The sequence below is a fragment of the Neomonachus schauinslandi genome, chromosome 6, assembly GCF_002201575.2.
Source record: "Neomonachus schauinslandi chromosome 6, ASM220157v2, whole genome shotgun sequence".
NCBI lineage: Eukaryota > Metazoa > Chordata > Mammalia > Carnivora > Phocidae > Neomonachus > Neomonachus schauinslandi.
The window spans coordinates 114,465,148-114,490,943 of record NC_058408.1 but is presented as its reverse complement, the minus strand read 5'-3'; the positions used below and the strand labels follow the sequence as shown (position 1 = coordinate 114,490,943).

General features: G+C 48.5%; 1 protein-coding gene across 1 annotated transcript in view; it reads right to left on the bottom strand.

Annotated features, from left to right (window-relative positions):
* Window positions 1–242: 242 nt before the first annotated feature.
* The window catches only part of WDFY4 (WDFY family member 4), a 277,946-nt gene continuing 252,392 nt past the window's right edge, over window positions 243–25,796 (bottom strand). The window contains 10 exon segments of the mRNA XM_021699514.2: window positions 243–708; window positions 1,751–1,862; window positions 5,502–5,586; window positions 7,561–7,743; window positions 9,663–9,842; window positions 14,104–14,262; window positions 15,253–15,437; window positions 16,517–16,664; window positions 19,184–19,396; window positions 24,826–24,917. Of these exon segments, the coding sequence (XP_021555189.2) occupies window positions 642–708; window positions 1,751–1,862; window positions 5,502–5,586; window positions 7,561–7,743; window positions 9,663–9,842; window positions 14,104–14,262; window positions 15,253–15,437; window positions 16,517–16,664; window positions 19,184–19,396; window positions 24,826–24,917 (1,424 nt within the window). The 3' untranslated portion in view covers window positions 243–641.

The following is a 25,796-nucleotide window of genomic DNA, read 5'->3' as shown; positions in this document are numbered from 1 at the left end:
CATGTCCACGTCCTGTGGCTCAGCCACAGAAGTAGGCCTCCTGAGTGTGGCCCCTCACTCCCCATGAGCCCCTGTCCAGCAGGCAAGCCTGCAAGAGAGCCAGGTTCCACAGAGGGAGACAGGAGGGCCTGAGAAACATTCTTGAGAGTGGGCTGTGCGTCCCTGAGGGCTTCTTGCCTTTCTAGGTATGGGAGGCAAACAACTGAGTGGAAAAGGGTGGTGATTTTATACTCAAGAGCCCTCTTGCATCTGGAAAATAGTTGTTTTAATAAAATAAAGACAATCCAATATTTCCCATTAGTTTCTAGTAAGCGACCCAATTTTTTTCCCCACGTAATAAGCCCTCCGTAAAGGTGAGTCCTGTGAGTTCGTGGGCAGCTAGTGAGCAAGTCACGGTTTCCAGATTACCGCTCCCAGGCTCCCAGGGTGCTTTCCTTTTTATAGAGTGCGTCCTTGGACAATCCAAGGCCAAAGTCCCACGGGCCGTGGAGTGGTTCAGGGTGTGCGGCTCTGAGGCCAGCAGCCCCTTCCTCGGGGGAGACTCTCCTGAGCCCCAGGCACTGTGTCAGCCCACATTTGCGGGGTGCTGCTGCAGCTCAGGACACACGCTGCTCGGCCAGACTTCCACCGTCTCTTTCTTCCTACCCTTCTGCAGACCAGCAGAATATTCTCCCCTTCTCATCGCCGACCAGGAGTCTGGTCTGGTTTCTTGGGAAGAGAAGGAATAGACAGGAGTGTTAGAGCCAAGTGTGAGTCCCACTTAGCCCAGCCGGCCCTCAGGCAACTGTGACACAGGGGGTTCAGTCCAGGACCCCGTGGGGCCTGCACCTGGCCTCCACCTGAGGCAGGGGGAGGGGCTGGGAGAATTGGAGAATGTTTTGACCCGGGGGAAGGGGGACTTTTGAACTAGGAGGGTTGCGGCCTCCTTCGTGACTACGGAGGGACACTCCAAGATGTCCAGGCTGCAAGTGGCAGGATGAAGCCCAGACTTTTCTTGCCAACATCTCCAGGCGTGCCTGATGTCCCCCCAGCCAAACGAATGGCAAGGTTTCCAGCAGAGAAGTAGGGCTCTGGACCCTCTGTCCCTTTGCCCATGGCCCACCCTAGCCTACCTCACTTCAGCCTGGCTTCTAGAACATTGTGTGGGTCCCACCACCACGGACCCTGAGCCACCCACTCCAGGGCAGTGAGGGAAGAAGGGAAGCAGCTCTCCAAGGTCCATAGCCTCCTGAGGCTACACTTCCTAGTGTGTGGAATGGATTAATGATAGGAAGTACCACTTACTGCCACGGGGTAGCTGTGAAGAATAAAATGCTCTCTATGAAGGGTAGTGTCTCAGACTCGGCTATTCTACACTGCCTTAGAGCTTTCAAAGGCTTCTTTTTGTGTGTGTGTGACATGGGATCATCACTACACCAAATGTTATAATCGGTAGTGAGCCTCAGGAAAAAAGTCTCTCTACAGCATGAAACTACAAAGCCATATACTTTTACCCTTTAGATTTCTTCATGAATTCATGGATATTTGAGAGCGAGCGAGCAAGAACATGTGCGTGTTAAAAAAACGTCCCAGGGCCCGACATGGGCACCTTGTTTGCCTCTTGTGCGTGGTGGGCCCTCCCAGGTCCCTGTAGTAGTGAGACCACCTTCCAGGGCCAGGCACCCTGAGCCTAGAGCTGCAGGGGGGGCCTTTCCTACGGGTGCCCCTGGCGCCCCCTGCTGGAGGCCTGAAGAAGCCAGGCCTTGGTTACCTGGACACGGCCAGAGCTGTCACCGCAGGGCTGGTCTTGCTGGGCTTCCCGGTCAAAGCAAGGCTGACATCCAGCTCTCGGCACAGGGCAAGATTCTTCTGCCACCTGTGACCTGTGCGGATGGTGCAAGGGAATCGTTCGAAACCCCGAGTGGGCTCACACACATGCACATGTACGTCCACACACAGGGCCACAAACACATACACACGTATTTATATTTGTGGTCAGCAACTTGTTAAATTGAGGGGGAAAATATATTTAATCTTGGCCTGTGCTGTTGCAAAAAGGGCCGTCCCAATTTAATTTGCAGCCTGTGATAGTTCCATGTGCTGACGTGCTGCGGTATCCATTGTGTACCAAATTGGATTTGTGTATTATTGCTTTCTAAATTGCATGCCTAGTTCAGCAAAATTGTTCATCAGTGTTTACTGGCTTTATGCTTAATAAGATGCCCCACAATACCTTGCTGCCAGGATGTAATGCAGCCCGTAATTGCCTAGTAAAAACAAATTACATAAAGTTGGCATTATCAACTTATCTAAATCCTCTCACACCACAACCAATAATTAAATGCTGAGAACGTTTTTTCAAAAAATATAACTCAATGATTGTTACTTCACTCATTTTAATGACTGCATTTGGGGACAGACAGTAATTCCTTCAGCATGGACGGGTGAGATGGAGACACATGGGCAGGGTACATCCCCGCGAGGTCCCTGGGCGGCCGGGCGGGAAGATGCCGCTGCCCTAGCTGGGCCCAGGAAATGCATGCGCATTTTGTGTCTGTGCAAAAGTCCAAACAACAAGCCTTCCCCGAGCACTTTTTATGTACCAGGTTGAGTCCAAATCTACGGGGCGATTCCTAAAACGAATTGTGCTCAACGGGGTTGGTCCTTGTTTCAAATGACAAATAAATGAATTCCAAGCAGAAATTAGATTACATCTGTACACAAATGCAGCATCCTTAATATCTTCAAAGATCTCCTCTCTTTCCCCTTACGACATCTGAGGGATGCAGCAATATACACACCAACAGGACACGTGTGCAAATATCTATGTGTTGTGCCCAATACTGTCGCTTTCCAGCAAAACCGTTTCGAGCAGTATTTTGAGAACAGCAAGACCTCCACTGGCTTGGGTTTGCAAGCCTTCACATGGACTTGCTAGCTCCATACTGTGGCCCAGCCTGGTTTTCATGAACGTGTCTGCGCCCTCATGTCATTTCACCTGAATCCTCCCTTGAACTGTGATCACAACCCTGGCACATAATTCTATTTGACAGTGGTGACCCCAGGCAGGTCAGGGCAAACGGCAGGGGAAGGATGTGGACCTGGGCCTGAGGGGGCTCTTGCCAGCCTGAAACTGCCTTTGAGCTCCCTAATGTCATCAGCCGGTATATGAGGGGGGGAAGGCTCTTTCAAGCCTGTGAAAATTATAAGGACGACCTGCATTTTGTTGAGTAGATTGTCTATGTCCTATTATTTTTCTGTCATCACGTTAGGATGTACAGGAGCACCCCCATCTCATGGGGGGGGGGGACTGAGGGACAGAGAAGCTGTTGGGGACAGAGCCAGGTCTAGAGCCTTGTCTCCTGCTTTTTATCTCATTTTCCATTGTTCTGGACCCCACTCCCAATGAGCACAGTCTCAGCAAAACTGCTGATTCCGAGTAGAAACCCATGAATACGCTGGCACTTCCAGAATCAGCAGAATGTCTCTGACATGCCCTTTGTTCATCTGTCTTTCCATCCACGCAGCGTTCTTGTTCAGACATCCATTTATCTACCTTTACTTCATTGCACCACCATGGCTCCAGAAGTGGGCAGTAGCGCCCACGCCGGAACTGGCATGCTCTCGGGCAGGTGTACCACAGACAGGGTACACCTGGGCAGGCTAGAGAACAAGGATCCTGTGCTAGCTCTCTTCCAAGACCGTGGCAGTCGGGGAGGAAGTCTGGGCCCTGCTCTCCAAAGAAGTGCTGTCAGTTTCTTAGAATACACAAGCCCCACACATCTTTCTTTTTACTCTGAGATGGGCTGATGCCCTGTAGTCCCAAAGACCCTTGAGACACTAGGAATAATGAAGTGAATGTGGTTGTAGATCCTTGTGAGGTCACCGCTCTGGGTCAGCCCAGATTATTGACAAGTGTTTCCAGATGGCCCTACTTTGAAGGAAGGGATTCCCTGTGCAGAGCCTGGGACCTAGTAAGGGCTCATCAGATGTCTGTGTATGCTTCTGTGAAGAAAGAACCATAAATGGATGACTAAATGACTCAAGGAGGTGTGGAGTACATTCTAGAAAGGAACTAACTGAAAATGGCTACTCTTTTCAGAAGGCAGCCCTCAGCACTCTGGAAAATTCTCTTCCATGAAAGATCATGGGTCCTGGGATGCAGAGCAAACCAGAGAGACTCATGATGACAGGAGAATCCACACTTCATGGTAACATGTTTCCTGTTGTCACAGACACCAGGAAAGATGTCTCAGTCCTGGGCCAAAATCTTCGATGAAGATAGAGCTGAGAAAGGTTTGCTGCACTGGAGGAGGTGACGGTGGGGCCATTGGGACAGCTGTGGTATAAGAGAAGGAGGTGATGGCTTTGATGGTGACCTTTGTGTCTATGGTCGGGGGTGGTGCTGTCGATAGTGATGCATGGCAGCATCTGTGGTCGAGATTAGTCTGGCAGTGTGACGTGAGTCTGAGGTTGGTTGTGTCTGCTCTCGTGGCAGAAGTAAAAACTACAGTAGTCATATAACTTTGGGCAAGTTACTAAGCCTCTCTGTGCTTCAATTTCCTTATCCTACACAGGGGTGTCAGAGTAAAATCGACCTCACACTGTTGCCGTGACAAATAAGAGAACTCACGGCAAGTGCGCACCATGGAAGCCGCTCCTGGCCAGCCCTCCCCCTCCGGGTTCCGAAATGGTGGCCATGCCAGTTGTGGTACCAGCGGCCATGATGGCAGAAGAAAGAGCAGATTTCCCTCCTTTAGGCCCATCTGCCACAACCCAAAGAGGGCTTTGGAATAGTTGTTCCCTTACTTTGGTGCACACCACACTTACCTGGGGACCTGTTGGATATGGAAATCTAACAAGCCCCAATCATTTGCTGGGGTTTAAGGTAGGAACAGGATCCAAATCTACATTTTTAATAAGGCTCCTGGGCGATGCTGATGCAGAGGACCCCCAGACCCACTTTGAGGAGCTTGCCATGGGGTTGAGTGGGTTGAACCAGGATCCACAGGGAAGGCTAGGGCACTATGGAACCACTTCTTCTCCCCAGGCATATGGCAAGGCCCCTCCGTGGCCCCTCCTTGCTCCTGTCTGTAGCCTGGCTGTCTAGGCAAGTAGGTATTTGGACCCAGGCCCTAGGCTGGGAAGTTTGGCATTGAAGAGTCATCCAGGCAGATGGAGAACATTAAACCAAGTTCTGCAAGGCGTGTCCCCCCCCGACCCATTCTGAAGCTCAGGAGGTCCTGACAACCACCATCACCACTGTTCACATGTCCAGGGAGCATCCCAGAGCTCACTGGTCCCTGCAAGATGGGGCCAGGATGCAACAGGACTTCTCCATGATGCTTCACATCTGCTAGGAGCTTGCAATAAACTGTGCTCTGTCCCCTCAACTTGGCAACATCCAGAGAGACTCGATGGCTTCCCTGGGCTCTGTACGCCTGAATGGCACTACAGGAGGGGAGAGGAGAGGGACGACTCAGCAAGGCAAGCGTGCCCCGCACCCTGAGCAGGGCAGGTACCTCTAGGGCTTGGAGGTGGGGCTGAGGTCTCCTCTGGTGCTGCCAGCCCAGGAACAGACGTCTTCATGTCCTCAGTCCTCCAAATCTGTCCAGAAAAGAGAAAAGGCCATGGCTGGGGAAATGATCCTGTCTGTAGGCTCGGGCCCATCCCATTCCCTCACGTCCAAGGGACTCTGAGGGAAGGTGTGGGAGCCTGGTCCCCTTTCACCTCCACTATTAGTGTATTCTCTGGGAAAGATTACTTGGGCTTCGGCCAAGCACAGTTCAACTTGGATGGGTTCACTCTGCACTCCTGTGACAGGGCATCTGCCCTCAGCCTCAGCTCTAGGGGTGACACTCAGCAGCTAGTTTATTGTCATTTTACCTAGCTAATGCCCTCTCATCCTGCTGCCGCCATCCCTGGAGGCCTCCCTCCCCACTCAGCAGCTAGGGTTCCCCATCCTCTGTGTCTGGCTCTTGGTCCCAAGCCCTCTTGTGAGTGTCCTCTGGCTGACCACATATGGCTTCTCACTTGCTGAGTCTGGAAGTTCCGTAGCCAAAGGACAAGGACCAGCCTCCCCTTAATGCTTCTGTGAGCTCCACACCAGGCCTAGCACAGTGCTGGGCCATCCCAGGAGCTCAATTATCTTCCTGGATGAATGAGTGCTGAGGGTATGAAAGACTCCCACTCATGACTTGGGGGCCTGTGAAAGAAATGCACCTGCTACTCAGACAGCCCGGGCTCCTCTGACTGACCCACAGCGTGGACCGCACCCCACCAAGCCCAGGCCTCGCTGACCTCCTCATGTTCTGGCTAGCCCAGGATGCCTGGCTCTCTGCAGAGACCATGTGCCCCTCAGAGCCCACAGATAAAGGCTTCTTGAGGGGCCTTCCTCAGTCTTATCTCTTGCTGTCATACAGCAAGCTTTCATAAATATTTGTAGAATTCAATGGACATTTTCTTCAATACCTTGTGGCATATTTGACATTTCCTTTCATAAACTGTGGAATTCAATTGACAGTTTCTTGAGTTAGCCTCTGAATGATTCCTTCTTTACTTATTCCTTCATCTTTCCTGTCAGTCTCAGAAAAATTACCTTGTTCTTCTCCTTGTGCTAATCCTCACACCTCAGTGTTTGTTTCCTTCTCTTCCTGGTTTCTTGCTGAGGAAGGATGCTCTCCCTCGCCATGGCCTTCCTAAGAGGATCCATGGCACTCTTTGATTATCCTGGTCATAACATGCATTGCATACATGTATTTTCTTTTTCTCTTCTCTCCCAGGATATGAGCATCTTAAGGGCCTATTACCATTAAGTTCTGTGTCCCCTATGGCTTGTATGAAGAGTTTGGCCCAGAGCCAGAGTTAGGTGTTTGGATAGATGAACAGATGAACAAATATGTGGGTTGATAGATGGGTTCATTGATAAATGGATGGGTATATGGAAGGATAGATCACTGGATGGGAGGATAGGAACAAAGGAATGAAGGGAGGGAGGGAGAGAGGGAGGGAAGAAGGAAAGGAAGGAAGGAAGGAAGGAAGGAAGGAGGGTAGAGGGATAAATAGTTGGGTAGGTAGGTAGATGTATTACTGGATGGATGGATGAATAGATGGACATGTAGATGGATGAATGGATGGGTAGATGGAAAGTTAGATAGACGGAAGGATGCATGGATGATGAATAGGTATAGAGATAAACAGCTGGATAGATTAGTGGGTGGATGGATGGATGGACAAGTGTGTGAATGGATGGCTCAAAAATTTCTTTTCAGCACTGGGCTATGTTCTTGTGCATTTGACCATTTGGCTTTCACACCTTGTGACAATAAGTGTTTATTTCATTACATGAGTGTATGTGTATATAAAATTATACATATATAATTTTATTTATTTATTTATTTATTTATTTACTTTTTGCCTGGAGGGAGACTTGCCTTTGCCCTCACTTGCTGTGGAGATCTGGTCTGGTCTGCCACCTGGCTTGAAATGCAGCCTATAGATTTAGACTCTTGGAAGAAGTGAGCAGAACAGAGAAAAACACTTTCTTGTACCATGCCTTCATTTTGCCCAAGACACACCTACCCGAACCATGCCGTCTTGACTCCCAGTGATGATGACATGGTTTGTGTCCCATGCTGGCCCCTCCAACACGCAGCAGCAGGTTATGGCTCCTTCAGGGCCCCAGGCAGTGGTGATGCTGGCCAGGGGTTGTCCATTGACATTCCATAGAGACAAGTGGGCTCCCGCACAGGAGACAATGGTGCCCTGCAGCACGAGAGCCGGCTTTACCCCATGCTGGGGTCACTGCCTGCCCATCCACCACTTGCTCAGACAGAGTTTGTACACCCAATCACCCTTAACCTGCTATCTTCTGAAGACTATCCAAGGTAATCCAAGACCTTCTAAGACACCTACTTCTTCCCAGATGACTCATAGGTCTGCTGTGTTTTCACACACTGCAAATTCCTGGCTATTTTCCTATTGCAATAATGTGTTTGGATACTGCTTTCCCTGACACAAGCTGAGTGGCTCGCCCTTTGGACTCCTCCCGAAACCCTCTCCCTGACCATATACTGACTGGCATAGAAGACCCAGCTTGGAGACTGCCCCTGGCTCTAGACATGGGACCTATACCTGACTGGCTGGCCCTCTACCCATGAAGAAAATCTGGATATCACCTGGTGGAGGGCAAGGACAGAGGTTTGAATGATTGTATATGACTCATAAAATTGGACAATATCCCTCTGAAGGGAATTTCTGAGGAAAAATGTCCCCACTGAATCTCCTATAATGGTTATGTCCAGAGTTTTCTTCTCAAGTCCTTGTCTATGTTATAGCCAATGGTGTAGTGGTCACTGTCACCGAGGTCTCATAAAACCAGCTGGAGCCATGCTTTTGAGCCTTGCCCTAACCACAAAAGGGATGTAGGCAACTCAGTGCCCCTCCATAGCCCCCTGGACTTGGCTCCGTCATGTCCTCTCCTGAACTGTTTGGTATAGAGTCTGCTTGAGGCCAAGGACCATGTTGATATATCTCTGCCCAGTACCCAGCACTGGGCCCAGCAGGCACTCAATTGGTGAACTCGGTTGGTTTCAGGACAAGTTGGAGTCAACAAGTTGTTGTCCTGATGTAAGTCTTCTCTGAGGACTGAGGACATTATTCTATATGGGTTTTATGCTCTCTCAGATCAGGGCTTTTTTCTTTCCTAATGCCACCAATTCATTCGTTCACCCACCATCCATCCATCTATCCATCTATCCATCCACTCTCTATCTGCCCATTTACCTATCCACCCACTAATTCATCCAAATATCCATCCACCCACATACCTATTCATCCATCCATCCATCTATCCACCTATCTGCCTGCCACTCATCTGCCTATTCATCCTTCAATCTCCCCATCCATCCATCTACCCATTTATCCATCTATTATCCATCCATCCATCCATCCATCCATCCACCCTCTATCTGCCCATGTAACATTCATCCTTGATTCAGGCCTACCTGGAGACCACTTTTGACTAAAGTTGGTACCAGGAGCCTTCTTGATCATCTCCCCCTCCTTCTATTAACCCCTTGCCCATTCTATCCACGTGCCGGACTCCTGGGGCTTTCTGTGAGCAGATGCAGAGGCTTTGAATCCTCAGGGAACCCTGTGCCCTATGATGGAGATTCTAGCCTGGGAGAAACTCCATATTGAGATTTAGATATATATTTCTCTAACTCTCTCTCTTCTCTCTGTCTCTGTCTCTCACACACACACATGTTCCTGACAGGCTCATCTATGGTAGCCAGCACCAAGGGACAAGCAGAAGCACTTCCTGCCATGGAGACCAGAAGCACCTGCTGAGTTAACACTCATTTGCAGTCAGTGAGCTGAATTAGTCAGTCAAGCCCAGCAGATTTCATACCAAAGCCAACTTCATGCTTGTGCCAGAACAGACACTTCCCACCACCCCCACCACCCTGAGGGAGAGAAATAAAAAAGGAAAAAATAAAATCTAGACCCAGATGCTGCCCATGTTGATGGCTCCACTCTGTCTGGGTAAAGAATACTCCATACTATCGGGAGCCTCTTCACGTTCTTGGGTGGTCAGCCTCTCTTTGCCCCTGGGTTTTCTCTTGGGGCACTGCACCGTGCTGCCAGGCAGGCTCCCAGACATTGAGAAGGCAGGGCCTTACTGAGACGTCACTGATGGCGAGAGCAGAGATGCCTTCTCGGTGGGTAGGCAGGCGGGCCACGTGGGTGAAGTGATCCAGGTCCCACAGGATGCAGGTGCAGTCTTGGGAGCCACTCACCAGGAGGCTGAAGGTGACCGATGCTGCCAGGCACGTGACAGCCTGTGTGTGTCCATACAAGGCCTGGAGACAAGAGGCAGACCCACAGCTTATGAGAGGGACTCTCAGTCCAGCTACTTGGGGAGATATCCTGTCCTCCTTTTCACTGTTGGGTCCCAGAGGAGGAAAGAGAGATTCAGGGTGATTCTGTGATTCCAAAGTCTGTGGTATGTGCGCACGTGTGTTTGTGTGTGTGTGTGTGTGTGCACGCGTGTGTCCATGCTGGCCTCTCAGCTCAGTTCCATCCATTTCTGGGAGTTGGGGCCCAGCCAGGGTGCATCTGCAGTCCTTTTATCAACCGAAACAGAGACCAGTAGCACCCTCTTGCTGTGTGCTCAACTGCACTTGTCTTCCATCTAGTCATAGGCAAGGACACTGATCTGCAAAGTGTGGCATTCCAACCAGGTGCATAAGCATCATCGGGGAACGTGTTAGAAATACAAATTCTTGGGCCCTATCCAAGACCTACTGAATCAGAAACTCTGGGGCTGGGGCTCCAAAACATGGGTTTTCACAAGGCCTCCAGGAAATGTTCGTGCATGCTCAAGTTTAAGCATTACGCCAAGGGAGCCTCGGAAACAAATATGCCTCTGCCCACTAAAATGGGAAGAGGGCAGGGAAGTCAGGTCATAGTGAAAAAAAATATGACTTTTCATGTGTGATGGGTCTGGGTTCATAGCCTGTCTGGCCACGTGGCAGCAGGTGACTCAGAGCCCTGGTCTTGGCCCTCTGGTTGGCCTGCGCTGGGTCTGGCCTGGTTCATAGATGCCCGCGTATCCAAATAGGGCCAGAGCCCTTGCTCCCCTGGACGTGTGCCAGAGGGGCTGGGGTGACCTGACACCCCCAGGCCCACTGCTGCTGGCAACAGTGTGGCTTCAACATCACAACTGTCCCAGAAGCTTCCAGGTAAGCCGGATCTGAGAACTCCTGTGTGTGCCCCTGCTGGCGTCCTTTGGAATCTGCCAGAGAAGTGTGGAGGTGGCATTCTGAAACGTGATTACGCTGGCCGGTTACCTAGTGGTAAATCTCCACCCTCAGGACAGATGACTGCTCACTCATTTGGGTCAATGAGGCTGAGCATCATTTTTCAAAGCTGTCACTTTGCCTGGTCACCACAATTAAAAGTTCTGCCAGGGATTCCTGTTTGTTTCCAATAGGTCTTAATGTGGCACCAACCAGATGGTGCCGGCAAGGTTCTGGACGTGGCCCACAGAAGATGGTTTGGGTCATCTTAGGAGACTGGAAACTATCTAAATGAAGAGAAAAACAGAGGCTTTGACCGGAGCTCTGATGACTAAGTTCTGACCTCAGGGGACACGGTGATTCCAAAGCGTGTAAGCCGGGGGACCCTGCAGTCAGGGCTGGGGATTCAGAAGGAGCTCTGAGCCCAAGTGCCTACGTGTGTGCTGTCCATTAATGGGGCCAAGTCTGCTGCTTTCTGAGAGGAGGCCCTGGAGAGTGAGGGGGACGAGCCTGCATGCAGGCAGTGCCCATCCGCCATGAGGCACTCAGCCACCCGCTTCGGGAAAGGCTGGGGAAATCAGCGAAAGAGGACAGCAGATTTAAACGTGTTCTCTACTGGCTCTTTTGTTTTCTCAGAATACGGTAGTCCCCCCCTTATCCATGGGGGATATGCTCCAAGACCCTCAGCAGATGCCTGAAACTGTGGACAGTACCCAACCCTATGTCTACTGTGTTTTTTTTTTCCTATACATACATACCTATGAAAAAAATTAACTTATGAATTAGGCACAGTAACAGATTAATAGCAATAACTAATAATAAAGAATAGTCCTAACAATATACTGTAATAAAAGTTATGTGAATGTGACCTCTTTCTCTCTCTCGAAATATCTTATTGGACACTACTCACCTTTCCTGTGATGTGATGATGTGAGTTGATGAGATGACATGAGGGGTATGACAGGCACCGTGACACAGTGTTACACCAGTACCGACCTTCTGACAATGAGTCAGAAGGAGGAGCATCTGCTTCCAGGGCGGGGTTGACCGCAGGTAACTGCGACCATGGGAAGTGAAACCAGAACAATGCGGGGGAGGGGGCTACTGCAGTACCTGTCTATATGGCCAGTTAAAATAACTGCATGATGTCATCATACCTAACTAAAGTAGCAAAAAATAAATAAAATAAAAACCTCTGGAAATAACTGCTCATGCTGGACACCTGTTGTGAGATGGGCACTCTGAGTCGTCGGTGACACAGTAAAGCTATGGATAAAGCATCACATCCCTGCTTGGTAATTCTACTTCTTGAAATTTATTTTAAGGAAACAATTAATCAGAAGCAAACAGCAATCTATGTAAGTTGTTTTCTGCAGCACTATTTAAAACAGTTAAAATTTGGAAGTAATGTAATTGTCTAGTTTTAGAAGAAATGGTTTATTAAACTGTGGTGCACTGACATAATAAAACAATTGAAATGTAATTTTATGGAAATGGAATAATGCGGAACAAATGAAATGTAAATTATAGAGACTGTGGAAAAGCAGAAACAATTTGATAGGCTGGGCGAAAATAGAATAAACATACCTACACAATGATCAGAATGGTATAAATATGTGTATCTGGGCATGGCAGTATGCAACAAAACTTTTATAGGGATTGGAAAGAATTATTCAACTTTGAAGTGAATTTGACATTTGTCTTTAATGTTGTCATATCTTTCAAAAATAAAACCCTCAAAAAAACTGTTTATGAAACTACTTAATGATGATTTTGTCAACAAGTGGGGGGCAGATCACTGAGCAGCTGGTGGTCTGGGGGAGCCCCAAAGCCATGTCAGCTACCATAGGTAAATGAGAAAGTGTGCTATTTGGCCTAGGAAATAAGAGCGTGTGGGATTCCGCATCCTTTCCCTCTTGATTTATAACTAGGAGAGGATGATGAATGGCATTTTTATGCTGTCAATACTGGGGCTTTTACAGTTCATCTTCATTTCTAAAAGGGACCTCAGAGCAGCTGGGGCAGCCCGCTTCCCCGACTCCCCAAGGCCAGCTCTGCAGTCAGGCTGGATCTCCGGCTATCCCCAGAGTGGTGCCTGGGAGAGGGGAAGGCTCCACAGAGTAATGCACTGTCTCTTCACTTAAGTCTGGCATTAGAACCCAGCTTCCTGACTGCAGTTCATGGAAAGGAGCAGGGAAACCCAGAACAATGTTGAAAATGTGAAAAGGCAGGGCGCTCCGAGGCTGGCTTTGGAGGACTGCCTTGGAGAGTCTGGTGAAGGCAGCCCGCGCGTGGCCCACACTGCTGCCCCGGCCCGGCAGGTGCCACTGCTCCTCAGGATTCACCTGCCCCCTCAGCACTGACTTCCTTCACCTCATGTTCATGAGAGTCCACCGTGCACTGCCCATGCGCTGGGGGGTGGCTTGAAAAGCATCCACAGGAACCCAGGATCAGTTCCGGTGAAACATGTTCAGTTTAGGAAATCTGGCCCATGGTGAGTTTTGTATGATTCGTTTGGGTTTTCGTTAGCTTGGGTCTCTACGGCTAACTATAAAGCGGACGTAAACACAAGTTGCACTTCAGAGTTGGGAAGACCTAGTGGTACTCTCAGGCAAGTTCAAGGGTGCAAAGGCAGGAAGCATGGGCTTAGAGTTAGATCGACCTAGATTAAAATGCAAACTCGCTCTTTCTGAGCTTCGGTCTCTCCTGTGGAAGTGGGAATGATAGTGCCTGCTTTACAAGAGGAAATGAATGCACGAGTCGTAGTAAACAGTAAGGACACTGTGCTTGTTCTCAGAGCAGCGGTGGCTCCTGAGCCGGGACCAGAATGAGGCCATTGCCCCCTGCTTTTGCTCTATTCCTGCACAACCACTTCTGTTCTGAAACAGCCTTTCCATTTCTGCCTCTAGCACCAGTCACTTAACTTCCTTGCACCGGCTTTTTTTTCCAGCAGTAAAGTAAGGACGATAATAGTACGTATTTGACAGGGCTGTTGAGAAGGCAAAATGTTCGGCATAAAACGTCCCTGGCACATGGTCAAAAACGGCTCTAGCACAAGGAAACTGGTTTCATTGGCTCTGCGGCGCAAGCAGCGTCTCTCACGGAGGCGTGGGTCTCCACGGAGGCACCTGCCCCGCGGGCTTGTGAAATCCACCGTGGCCATGAAACCGTGGCCCTCTCATGGCACAGAGCCGTGTGCCGCCCCCAGTGCCTCACTGTGTTCTCTGCTCCTGAGGGAGGCAGGGCTTTCGGTGCTCAGGGAGTTGGGCCACACTAGGGTGCTGCACCCGCCCCAGGCACCGTCCCCACCGAGGCACCATACCTGCTTGAGGTGCAGGCTTCTTGGGCGGCCTTTGTCTATGCTGAGCTCCCACACACACACCACAGCGCTGGTCCCAGAGGTGATGATCACTGTGGGGGCTGGGCACACGGTACACAGACAGCGGCCCCAAGCAGCCAGGTTCTCGAACGTCATTAGGATCTAGAGGAGACAAGCGGGATGAGCCCTGGTGCCCCGGCCAGCACAGGGCTGAGGGCCAGGACAGGGTGACACAGGGACAAAGGCAGGTCTGGATACTGCTGGCTTGCCTGTGGGCCATGGGAACGGGGGGACATTCACTTGTTCGGGAGGCTGGCTCTGGTGACAAAATCCAGACAGTCCAAGCCTGTCCCCAGGGAGCTCATACTCTAGGGAGTGGGGAGAGACAAGCAAGCAGGAAGTCATGGGGACACTGTGAAAATCCCTTGGGAGCACAGTGAGCCTCAGGAGGCCAACGACAGCCTGAGGAGGTCAGAGACAGCTTTCAGGAGGGGCTGATATCTGGGACTAGTTTCAGGCTGCCTCATGAAGTGGTAGGGAAGCCTGGGGGTGGAGAGGCAGAGCTTGGTGGGCAGGGAGTTCACGCCATGTGATCAGTGGGTGGGAATTAGGGTGGGAGGGGAGGGGGGCTAGGCAAGGAGCCTGGGAGGCTGCCAGGACCCCAGCAAGAAGTGAGGTCACTGGATGGCCTGAGTCAAGGATGGAGTCATGGTTAGTCAAGACTAACCAGATGGTTGGCTTCTGGCACTGGCTGAATGCTCAGTGACTGTCCTCTGACTCTGAGCCATGACCAGGGCCAGAGGAACGCTGACTTCCCACCCAGGCTGAGTGAGAGTCTGAGTGGCCTCCATGTAGCCGAGTGACCAGCTGGTGGCAGAGACTGCTCTAAGGTGACGGCGTGCACCGAGAACCTGCAAGCTCCACTCCTCCGAACACAGATTGGAGGCTTGGCCCACAAGGGCCCTGAGCCCAGCCGTATAAACCTCTCCCTCCCAGGCAGGGGGCACGGCCACGTGGAGGCAGTGGGGTGTGGGCAGCTGTGCCTGCTTTGGGACGGCCCATCCCCTGACTGCCTCTGCCCCAAAAGACAGAGGCTGAGGCCCCGTGCCTGCCCTGCTCCCTGAGCCTGCCCTGCGTCCCATGCCCACCCACCTTGTCGGAGCCATAGTTCCCCAGGCAGCAGCTGAAGTCATCAAAGCCCCAGCTGAAGGTCCTGTTCCAGAGAGGAGGCAACAGCACCTTGTTCTTCTCCACGGCCAGGATGCTCTTCTCGGTAGAGACGATGTGGCCAATGGCTCCTTTGGGCGATTCGGAGCCTAGAGAGAAAAGGTACATATCTACCCTGCAGTTAGTATGGTGGAGCTTACACGCCAAAGGACAACACCTCCTATCACTGGGCCCAGACAGGAGCCACGGCAGGTGACCCAGACTTGGCAAAGCACCAGCCTGGGCAGGGGCCGCTTGCTCGCCAAGGCACCGCACCCGAGGGCCTCACTCCAGGGGCCGTGTCAGACCCTGGTCCCGAGCTGCGCCCTCCCCTGCCTTCGCACATACATGAAGCTCGCATGTGGCCATGCAGGTCTTCAGTGTCTCTGAGGGCTGATGCCAGGGGAGGAGCGGCTGAGGCTGTCCGGGCAGCCACAGGAGCCTTAGTGGGGCTCTGCCCTTCCTGCCCCTCCTGGGCACCTTATCTAGCAGGGTGGGGTGTACCAAAGACACCATTCTTGGATTTGAAGGGAAAAAAAGGACACATCACAAAACCCCAACAAATCCCACGCTATAGTCCTTATACAACTCCAGAATGTTGCCCCATGCAGTGGGATTTCCCCAAAGCTGTGCAGCCCGCAGGTGGCAGACATCAGACTTTACACACACCGTGTCTCCAGGAAGCAGCCGGGCTGGAACTCCCACTGGGCTGTCTGCCCAGGACAGATGCTCTTGGCTAAGGCCCGCGGGCCCACCTGGGTGCTCGGGAGCAACAGTGACCGTGGGTACCACTGAGGGGAGGCTGTACTTCCCTCGGGAAATCTGGAACTTCCTCACTTGGCTTTGGAGGTGAGGAGGTGTGTGTGTGTATAGGAAAGAGAGAGAAAGAGAAAGAGAAAGAGAGAGAAAGAGAAAGAGAAAGAGAGGTGTGTGTGTGTGTGTGCGCATGTGCGCGCACACATATATGAAAGAAACAGAGGAATGTGTGTCTTAGATAGACAGGTCAGTCTGTCAGGATCTAACAGAGGTGGTTCTGGACATTTCCAGAGCAGAGGCCTCCCCAGATTCCTTCTGTGACTAGAGATACCGCCATCTAAAGCCAGACCCCAAGACCCTGAAGGGTCTGTACCCCCGAACCTCCAAAGGAGCAATAGTCGCTGAAGGGACAACTCTGGGACAGGGCGCCAAACAAAGCAGACCAAGTAGGCACCTTTGACTGTGACCTGGGAGGGCTTCAGCGCATGCAGGTTGTAGAAGAAGGGCTGTGGGTGGCTGGGCAGGCTCCCAGGCAGGACAGCATCCTTTCCAGGTGAAGGCTTGCCCACGGTGGTCCTGGCTGGGTGGGGTTTTGTAAAGAGCTGGAGAGACAGAGGACAAATTCAGACCACACAAGTCATTAGGGATGGATGGCCTGAGGCGGCAGCGTCCCCACGCAAGTCACAGCAGCACCTCTGCTCTGAGTGCTGCCTGGGCTGGGCTTGCTCCTGACTGAGATGAGCATAAACAGAACTGTCTGGTTCAACCCTCAGATGTTGCAGATAAGGGGCTTGGGGCTCAGAGAGGGGCAGCTACTTTCTCCAGCTCATGGTGCGGGACTAGCAGAAATAGCCCTCCTGGCTGCCAAACTGTCATCTTTTCCATGCTGCCTGGGACAGGATGACCTCATCGAGGAGCCCTGGTCCCTGGCAGAGCTGCGTCTCATATCATGGAGTCAGAATGACCCTCTTTCCACTCTAGATCACATGTCTCTCTTCATTTGCTTGAGCTCTTTCTCGTATTTTTTTTTTTTCCCTTTCCCTTACAAACTCTCTGCAGGCACATCCATCTGGGCATCAACACAGAATTCTTTAATAGCATCCCTTCAAACATTCCAAAGAGCACAGGCAAACCCCATTAGTGGCCTTTTTTATTTTCATTTTTCTTAGATCTCTGCTGTCAAATCGTCCCTAATGCCAAACTTTTTGCATAACCAGGCAAAACATGAAGTGCAAGGCCATGCTGCTAGCAGAATCTTGCTGCTGCCACAAAGGGCAGCTGAGGCCAGCTCTCCACCCTCCCCTCCCCAACAAGGCTGTTTTTTCCAGCCATCGGGCCCATGCTCCTCGATGGAAACATCCACTGGGTGCCACAATGGAGGGGGGAGATCTGGCCCCAGATGGACCCAGGGGCAGAGGCAACGCTCAGCAGGCAGCTGGGGGTGGGGGGAGGGGGTTCTCACAGCAGTCTAGGCTCAGTGACAGCCCTTGATCAGATACTGGTCTACCTAGTAAAGCTGGGTGGGTGATCAATACAAACAGAAATCAGAACAGTGATTTTTAAATGAGCATTAAACAAAGAATGTCCCTCCTTTGCACAGCAGAATGACTAAAGCACCAGAGGCTAGAGGCCTGTCATAGCCTCAGCATGCACAGCCCCTTGATGGCAAGTCCATGGTCCTGAAGTATTTTAATCCTGCCTCTAGTTGGGACCACTGGAAGAATTCTAATTCTGATGATTACTTAGAAATATTTTTGTAAAAGCTAATATGCTACATCACTAAATAAAATCAGAATCTAAAACTGTGTGCACTCTGTGAGCACACTGATGTGAAAATATTTTTTGCTTGTGGACAAGGGTGGTGAGTATATCACCCAGGGCACAATTGGATGGGGGTAGCTACTATTTTGATTTAATTGCTTTATCTGGATTATTTCATTTCTTAAAGAAATGAATCATTATGCTACCCGAGCTTCTTTCCTGAAATTCTCTCTTTCCTAAGAAGTGCTCCCTGGCCAAACCCACATTTTGGATACATTGTCCATTCTCCAAGTCACCCTTAGGCACTTCTCACATTGCCCTCCCCTGGGAGCTGAACAAACCTGGAGCATGTCACGTAAGACCAGGTAGAAAAGATGTTACTAGATTTGCACTGTAAAATGAGCCCATCCAAGCCTCGTGGTTACATGTGGGTAAGGCTGCTGCCCAAGATGGCCCCAGAATTGGCTGGGCTTACGCACTCATTTCCCAGCATGGCTCCTGACTTCCTAGGCTGAGACCCCAGCCCATGGGGCTACGCTAGTAGCCCAGATGGCTGTCCTTAGGAAGAAAGCCTCTCCACGCTGAACTGAAGTTTGAGGGTCAACAAGGCTGGGATCAGTTAAATAAGTGCTCCTCTTGCCCACCATTCACCAGGATGTCACCATGAACATATAGCCTCATATTGCTACATGACTATCCTGATGCAGGATGGAGCCAGTGAAGCAAAAGGTCCACGTGAGACCCCAGCAACTTCACCAGGAGCCCAGGGGGCAGAACTCAGATATTCTCCCACTGCTGGTGAATGGCATAGGCTTTGGGGCCAGCCAGATGGGGCTAGAGCTCTACCTCTGGCATCTGCGAAAGTGCAACTGTGGGCAAGTTACGTATTCAGCCTCTCTGAGCCTCAGTGTCCTGATCTGTAAAAGAATAATCCCTATACCCAGAGCTTATGAGGGGATTCAATGAGGGAATCATACTAGTAACTAACATTTGTAGAGCGCCCATCACGTTTCAGGCACTTTCGAGCACTTAATGTCTCCATTCATTGGCTCTTCACAGCAACTCTGAAGTATAGACACACATATAGACAATTAAATCCTATGGATTTACTGTAGTGTCTGTCACATGTATCACAGGGGAATGTAGTCCTCATCATTATCATTAATGATGTCGTCATCTTCATCAACATCAGATGGAAACAGAGGGGTAAGCCCTGATGTTGAGGGGTGTAGGAAGACCATTTCCCCCTCCCCAGTCCTCTCTTGTTCCTATCCAGGAGAAAATGTCCTCACTCTCACTCCCAAGCTCACAGTGCACACACTCTTTTGAGAAAGCAAGACCAAGAACGTGGATGCTGTACCTGTTTGGGCACCTGTCCAAAGTTGCTGACAAACCCCAGGATGGTGCTCCTGATCAAGGGGTCACTGATGCTGCTGAGGTCCATTTTGTCACCGTAGAAGTAGGGGTGGAAGGTATTAACAGCTTCCACCGCAGCTGACCCCTGCTGCTTGTACCCAAAAATGAGGTCTATCCAGTGGTGGAGGTTGGCACTGACAAAGTCACTTTCCAGAGCCTGGAACCAAAACCCAAAGAGCATGAAAAATGAAGGCCTCTCTTGGACTTGTGAGCCCTCTGCACAGATCATGAGGGGGCACATGCCTCAGGATGCTGGCTCTGCACAGGAAAGATGTGACATCTCACTGAGCTTGATGAGCACTAAGTGGGCAGACATGTGGGCCATCCAATGACCATCCAGTTCCTGCCTCTAGCTAGTGGGAAAAGAGATCTGACTGCTCCCATAACCCTAGCTCATTCACTCCACGCTATAACCATGAGTTCAGAATATCTATGTCTTGCAGTGATATCTAAACAGAAGGCTGAAAATAAAGTCTTGGGGTCCTGTTGAGATTGATATAAGAAAAAAGGAGAGCTGATTCTGACCAGAGATGTCAGGAGGTTGAGACTAAGTGTAGCAGTTAGGAGAACACGCTCTGGAGCAGGCTGGACCCCAGCCCTGCCATGGACATTTCTTAACATCTCTGTTCCTCAGTGCCTTCATCTTCTTCATCTATGAAATGGGGACAGTAATTGTACCTTCTTTGTGGAATTATGTGAGGTTTGGTTTGTGTCCATGCCTGGTGCACAGTGAGCTCCACGTAACGTTAGCTACAATGATTACACTGTGCACCTAATAGGTGCCAGGCACTGGCTTGGAGTTTGATGTGTATCGTTTCTTCCCATCCTTACCATTTCTGTTTCCTTATTATCACTCACCTCCTTTATTTCTTCATGTGGACTTGAGTTACTGTCTTTTATTTTAGCATGGAGAACTCCCTTTAGTGTTTTTTATAGGGCAGGTCTGCTAATGATAAATTGTTTTAGTTTTATATGTCTGGGAATATCTTAATTTCTTCCTTATTGAAGAATAGTTTTGCTGGCTATAAAATTATTGGCTTATAGTCTTTCAGCACTTTGAATATTTCATACCACTGCCTTCTTACCTCTATGGTTTCTTGTTTTTAAAGAAGATTATTTATTTGAGAGAGAGAGAGCATGAGCAAGAGAGCACAGGGTGGGGGTGGAGGGACAGAGGGAGAGGTTTAAGCAGACTCCCCACTGAGGAGGAAGCCTGGCACAGGGCTCGATCCCAGGACCCTGGGATCATGACCTGAGCCAAAGTCAGATGCCCAACCAACTGAGCCACCCAGGTGCCCCACCTCTATGGTTTCTAATGAAATATTAACTATTAATCTTATTGAAGATAGCCTGTAAGTGATGAGTTGCTTTTGTTGCTTTCAAGATTCTTCCTTTGACTTTCCTTTTTGACAATTTATGATGTGTCTAAGTATAGATCTCTTTGAGTTTATCCTACTTGGAATTTATTGAGTATCTTGGATGTATAAATTAATGCTTGGCATCAAAATTGGGATGTTTTTGAACATTATTTCTTCAAATATTCTTTCTGCCCCATTCTCTCTTTTCTTTCTGGTACTTCCAATTTGTGTATGTTGGTACATTTGATGGTGTTCTACAGGTGCCTAGGTTCTGTTCATTTTTCTTCACTCATTTCTTCCTGTTTCTCAGACTGGATAATCTCAATTGACCTATCTTCCAAGTTTGTTGATTCTTCTGCCTGCTATTGATCCCTTCTAGTGAATTTTTCATCTCAGTTACTGTACTTCTTAGCTCCACAATTTCTATTTGGTTCCTTTGCACAATTTCTATCTCTTTATTTATATTTTCTCATTGTTATACTCTCCTTTAGGTCTTCAAACATTGTTTTATTTAATGCTTTGAATATATTTACAATAACTGATTTAAAGTCTTTGTCTAGTAAGTCCAAAGTTTAGGCTTCCTTAGAGATATTTTTATTGACTGCTTTTTTCCCCTCTGTATGAGCCATACTTTTTTTTTCTTTACATGTCTCATAATTTTTGTGGAAAACTGGACATTTTAGATAATATGATCTGTCAACTCTGGAAATCAGATTTTCCCCTCCCCAGGGTTTGTTGTTGTTACTGTTTGTTATTGTTGTTTGTTTGTTTAGTGACTTTTCTGAACTAGTTCTATAAAGTCTATATTTTTTGTTGTATGTGGCCACTAAAACCTCTTCTCTGTTAGCTTAATGGTCATCTTATGATTGGATGAAGATTTCTTTAAATGCCTAGAACCAGCTAGTATTCCAGTCTTTGCCTAGGGAGGGGCTTTGTGTGCATATTAGGGCATAGCTTTAGCGTTCAGCCAGGAAGAAGCTGCCTTAAAAACTCTGAGTTTACCTCATATCCTGCTTGCACAGAGCCTCAATTTCAGCCAGAAGTGAAGCTTAGGACCTTAGGAGCATGAACACAGCCTTGTGCATGAAAGCAGCCCTACAGATGGGTGTGTCCTTCTAGATTTCAGGGATTTTTTAAAAATTTTTTTTATTATGTTATGTATAGTCATCATACAGTACATCATTAGTTTTTGATGTAGTGTTCCATGATTCATTGTTAGCATATAACACCCAGCGCTCCATGCAATACATGCCCTCCTTAATATCCTTCACCGGGCTAACCCATCCCCTGACCCCCCTCCCCTCCAAAACCCTCAGTTTGTTTCTCAGAGTCCACAGTCTCTCATGGTTCGTCTCTGCCTCTGATTTCCCCCCCCTTCATTTTTCCCTTCCTTCTCCTAATGTCCTCCATGCTATTCCTTATGTTCCACATATGAGTGAAACTATATGATAATTACTTTCTCTGCTTGACTTATTTCACTTAGCATAATCTCCTCCAGTCCCATCCATGTTGATGTAAAAGTTGGGTATTCATCCTTTCTGATGGCTGAGTAATATTCCATAGTATATATGGACCACATCTTCTTTATCCATTCGTCTGTTGAAGGGCATTTTGGCTCTTTCCACAGTTTGGCTATTGCGGACATTGTTGTTATGAACATTGGGGTGCATATGGCCCTTCTTTTCACTACATCTGTGTCTTTGTGGTAAATACCCAGTAGTGCAATTGCTGGGTCATAGGGTAGCTCTATTTTTAATTTTTTGAGGAAACTCCACACTATTTTCCAAAGTGGTTGTACCAACTTGCATTCCTACCAATAGTGTAAGAGGGTTCCCCTTTCTCCACAACCTCTCCAACATTTGTTGGATATTTTGAAGTTGTTTCAAGGCCTCCTAATAAGTAGCTCATTCCCTAGTTTTTCCATTTAAGCTTTTTGGTTAGTCTATTGTTTGTCCAATTATATCCACTGCCTCTGGCAGCCACAGTGTTGAACAACTGTCTCTGGTTTATTTTTTCACAAATGTCACCAAAGGAAAGGCTTTTGTACTATGCAGGCTTTGAGATCAAATAAAGACGGCCTTGCTGGTGGGGACTTTCAGGGAACCACTAACAGGTCAAATAATGACAGTTCTCTGGATATGGGGCTTTGAAGGAGCTCCAACCCCATTCTTCTCCCTCCAATGACTGCTAGGTTGTTGGTTTCCACTGTTATTGTGGGCTGTTGGTTTTCAAAGCTACTATGGAGTTGAATAGGAGAAATGAGTATAGTGTAAGTTAAAACACCACAAAGTTTGCTGTCTTTACAAAGATTCAGCCATTTTTCTCAAAGGAATACTCCCCTGATTTTACCAAGCCTCTGTTTAATTTCCTGAGTTCTGAAGTTTTTTTATGACAATCTTTGCCATTATTCTTATTACTTTTATGGAGTAGAAGATTTTCAGAGATTCCTACTCTAATAATTTTCACTGACATTGATCATTAACATCCGAACCCACTCCAACCTAATCTTTACTCCACCAAAAGAGGTCTCCCCACTGTTGTCACCACCCAGTTCCCCTTGGTCACACCTCTAACCTATATCTGATGGCATTGAATTTCTCTCCTTCATAGCACTTTGTGCAGTTATAATTTCCTTGTTATTTGCATGGTTATTTCATCAAGCTGCCTCCCTGCTAGACCACTGGCATCTGCAGACCTGTAGAGTGAATCTGCTCACTCAGCCCAGGCTAAGAACTTTTCTGAGAGCACCTTGGCAGAGAGCTGCTGCCACCTGAAGGTTAAGTTCATCTCTGGTCCAACTACTCAAGACCAGTGGGTTGTGGGAGAGATGCCTACCATTACTACATTTCCAGAGGCAAGGATAAACCAGGGAAGAATTTTCTCCTTGCCAAGGGAGAAGGCAGAAGAAAGAACACAGCTTTGTTTTTACTAGTCAGGCCCACCCCAGATTTTTTTCTTTTTAGGTACAATATACATATAATAAATTTCACCCTTTTTAAATGTATAGTTCAGTGTGTTCTGACAAAGGCATGCGATCATGTAACCACCACCATAACTGAGATATAGGACATTTACATCAACTCAAAATGTTCTCTTGTACTCCTTTCCCATCACCCCTACTCCAGACCTTAGTAACTACTGATCTGCCTTCTGTCCCCGTAAGTTTACCTTTTCCAGAATGTCACATAAATAGAATCCCATAGTATGTAGCTTTGAGTTTTGGTTTCTTTTGCTTAGGATAATGCTTTTGAGATTAATTTGTGTTGCTCCATGTATCAGTAATCTATTTTTTTTTATTGCTAAGTAGTATTCCATTGTGTGGCTAAATCATTTGTTTATCCATTATCAGTTGCTGGATATTTGGGTTGTTTTCAGTTTTCGATAAGTATCAATAAAACTGATGCATATTTTTGTGCATGCTTTTCCATGGACATGTCTTTATTTCTCTTGGGTCAATATATACAAGTGGAATTGCTGGGTGATAAGGCAAATGCGTCTTCAACTTTATAAGAAACTACTAATTTTTTTCCAAAGCGGCTTTTCCATTTTATTTTCCTACAAACAATGTGTAATGAATTCTGATTCTCCCTATTCTTGCTTACTCTTGGTTTTGTCAATATTTAAAATTTTAGCCACTCTTGTAAGTATGTAATGTCATCTCCTGTGGTTTTAATTTATGTTTCCCTGATGACTAATGATGTTGCATGTATTTTCATGGTTTATGCTAATGCATGTATTTGATCTAGGATATGTGTCCCAAAATAGCCTCTACCACATCAACCTCTCTGGTTAAGAAGCCAAGTATTCCCCAGTCCTGGCAAACCCTTTGGCCAGTAGGAGCCCTTCAGGGCCTCCAGCCCCTCTCTGAGCTATACTGAGCACTATGGTCCAGGCATAGCCCTGCCTACAGGGCCAGCGAAAGTCACTGACTTGACCTCCAGGGCATCCAAAAAAAAAGTCTGAATTTGCTTCCCCCAGTGATTCCCACAACAAACTGGCACAAGGGCAAAGTCTAATGGAACTCTTGAAAGAGCCCAGAACACAAACTTTTTCCTGTTAACCTGGAGCATGGAGCCTAGCACCTTCTCTGGGCTCTCTAGACATAAGAGCCTCAGAAATGCTTGTCACTAGCCCTCTGCTTGCACAGAAAGCCTCCATGGAGATTAAGAAAATACTGCGGTCTTCATTCAGGATGCCAGAGCCTCTGACGTGACCCTGGTCAACTCACCTGTCTGTGCAGGCTGATGAATTTCCAAGGGTCCCCATCAGCCCAGGGAGGGAGTTGCACGTCTCCCAGTGCTGTCCCATCCTGCATGCAGCCTGAGTGGGGTGAGAAACAGCAGAGCTTTGGGTAAATGAGAGCCCAAACTGGGCTAGGAACCAGGGGGAATACACACTGTGCTATCTAGGACTTCTGATTCCAGGCAGATCAGGCTAAGAGCTATGTCCTGCACAGGCTTCACTACTTCCTGCTTCTTCTGTCTGGTGTGTCCTTCCACACATCTGCCTGGAATATTCCTTTGACTCTCCACGAGGCCCTCCTTGCTTCCCAGGCAGGTTTGTGCTTGATTCACAAGTCCTATAAAATGGCAGTGATGAGGTCATTGTTGTCTTCCTCCCTACTATTCTGTGCCTTTTCATCTGGGTGCTTTCTATCCAGCGCTAGAGCACTAAGGAGATAATCACACTAACAGTAAAAGCTATCGTATTTTGAGCACCTAACTCTATGCCAGGGCACTATGCTAGGTGCTTGGCACACATCGTCTTATTGAATCTTCATTTAACTCTATAATTTATGCATTTTCTCTCCATTTTTAAAGTGAGGGCAGCAAGGTTTTTAGAGGCAGCTTCCCCAGACATTAGAAAGAGTCTGGGTCCAAGCCCAAGTCTCTCTCCTACCCATTAGTTGCACAACCTTGGGCATATTGCTTAATCTCTTTGGGATTCACTTTTCCTACCTGTTACCCACACCCACCCCCTCAGAGGCTGGAGAAGGATTAAAAGAGAAATACGCATAATGTGCTTAGAAAAACTCCAGGCATATGATGGTTGCCCAATAAACATCAGTTACGGTCTTGCTTAAACCCTCCAGAGCCTTCATGGTGCAACTAGAATAAAACCTTCCCCCCTCTCTCTGCCTACAGGTCTGTGCCTGATATGGCTCTTCTTACTAGCCAGTCTCAGCTCACCTGTCACCAA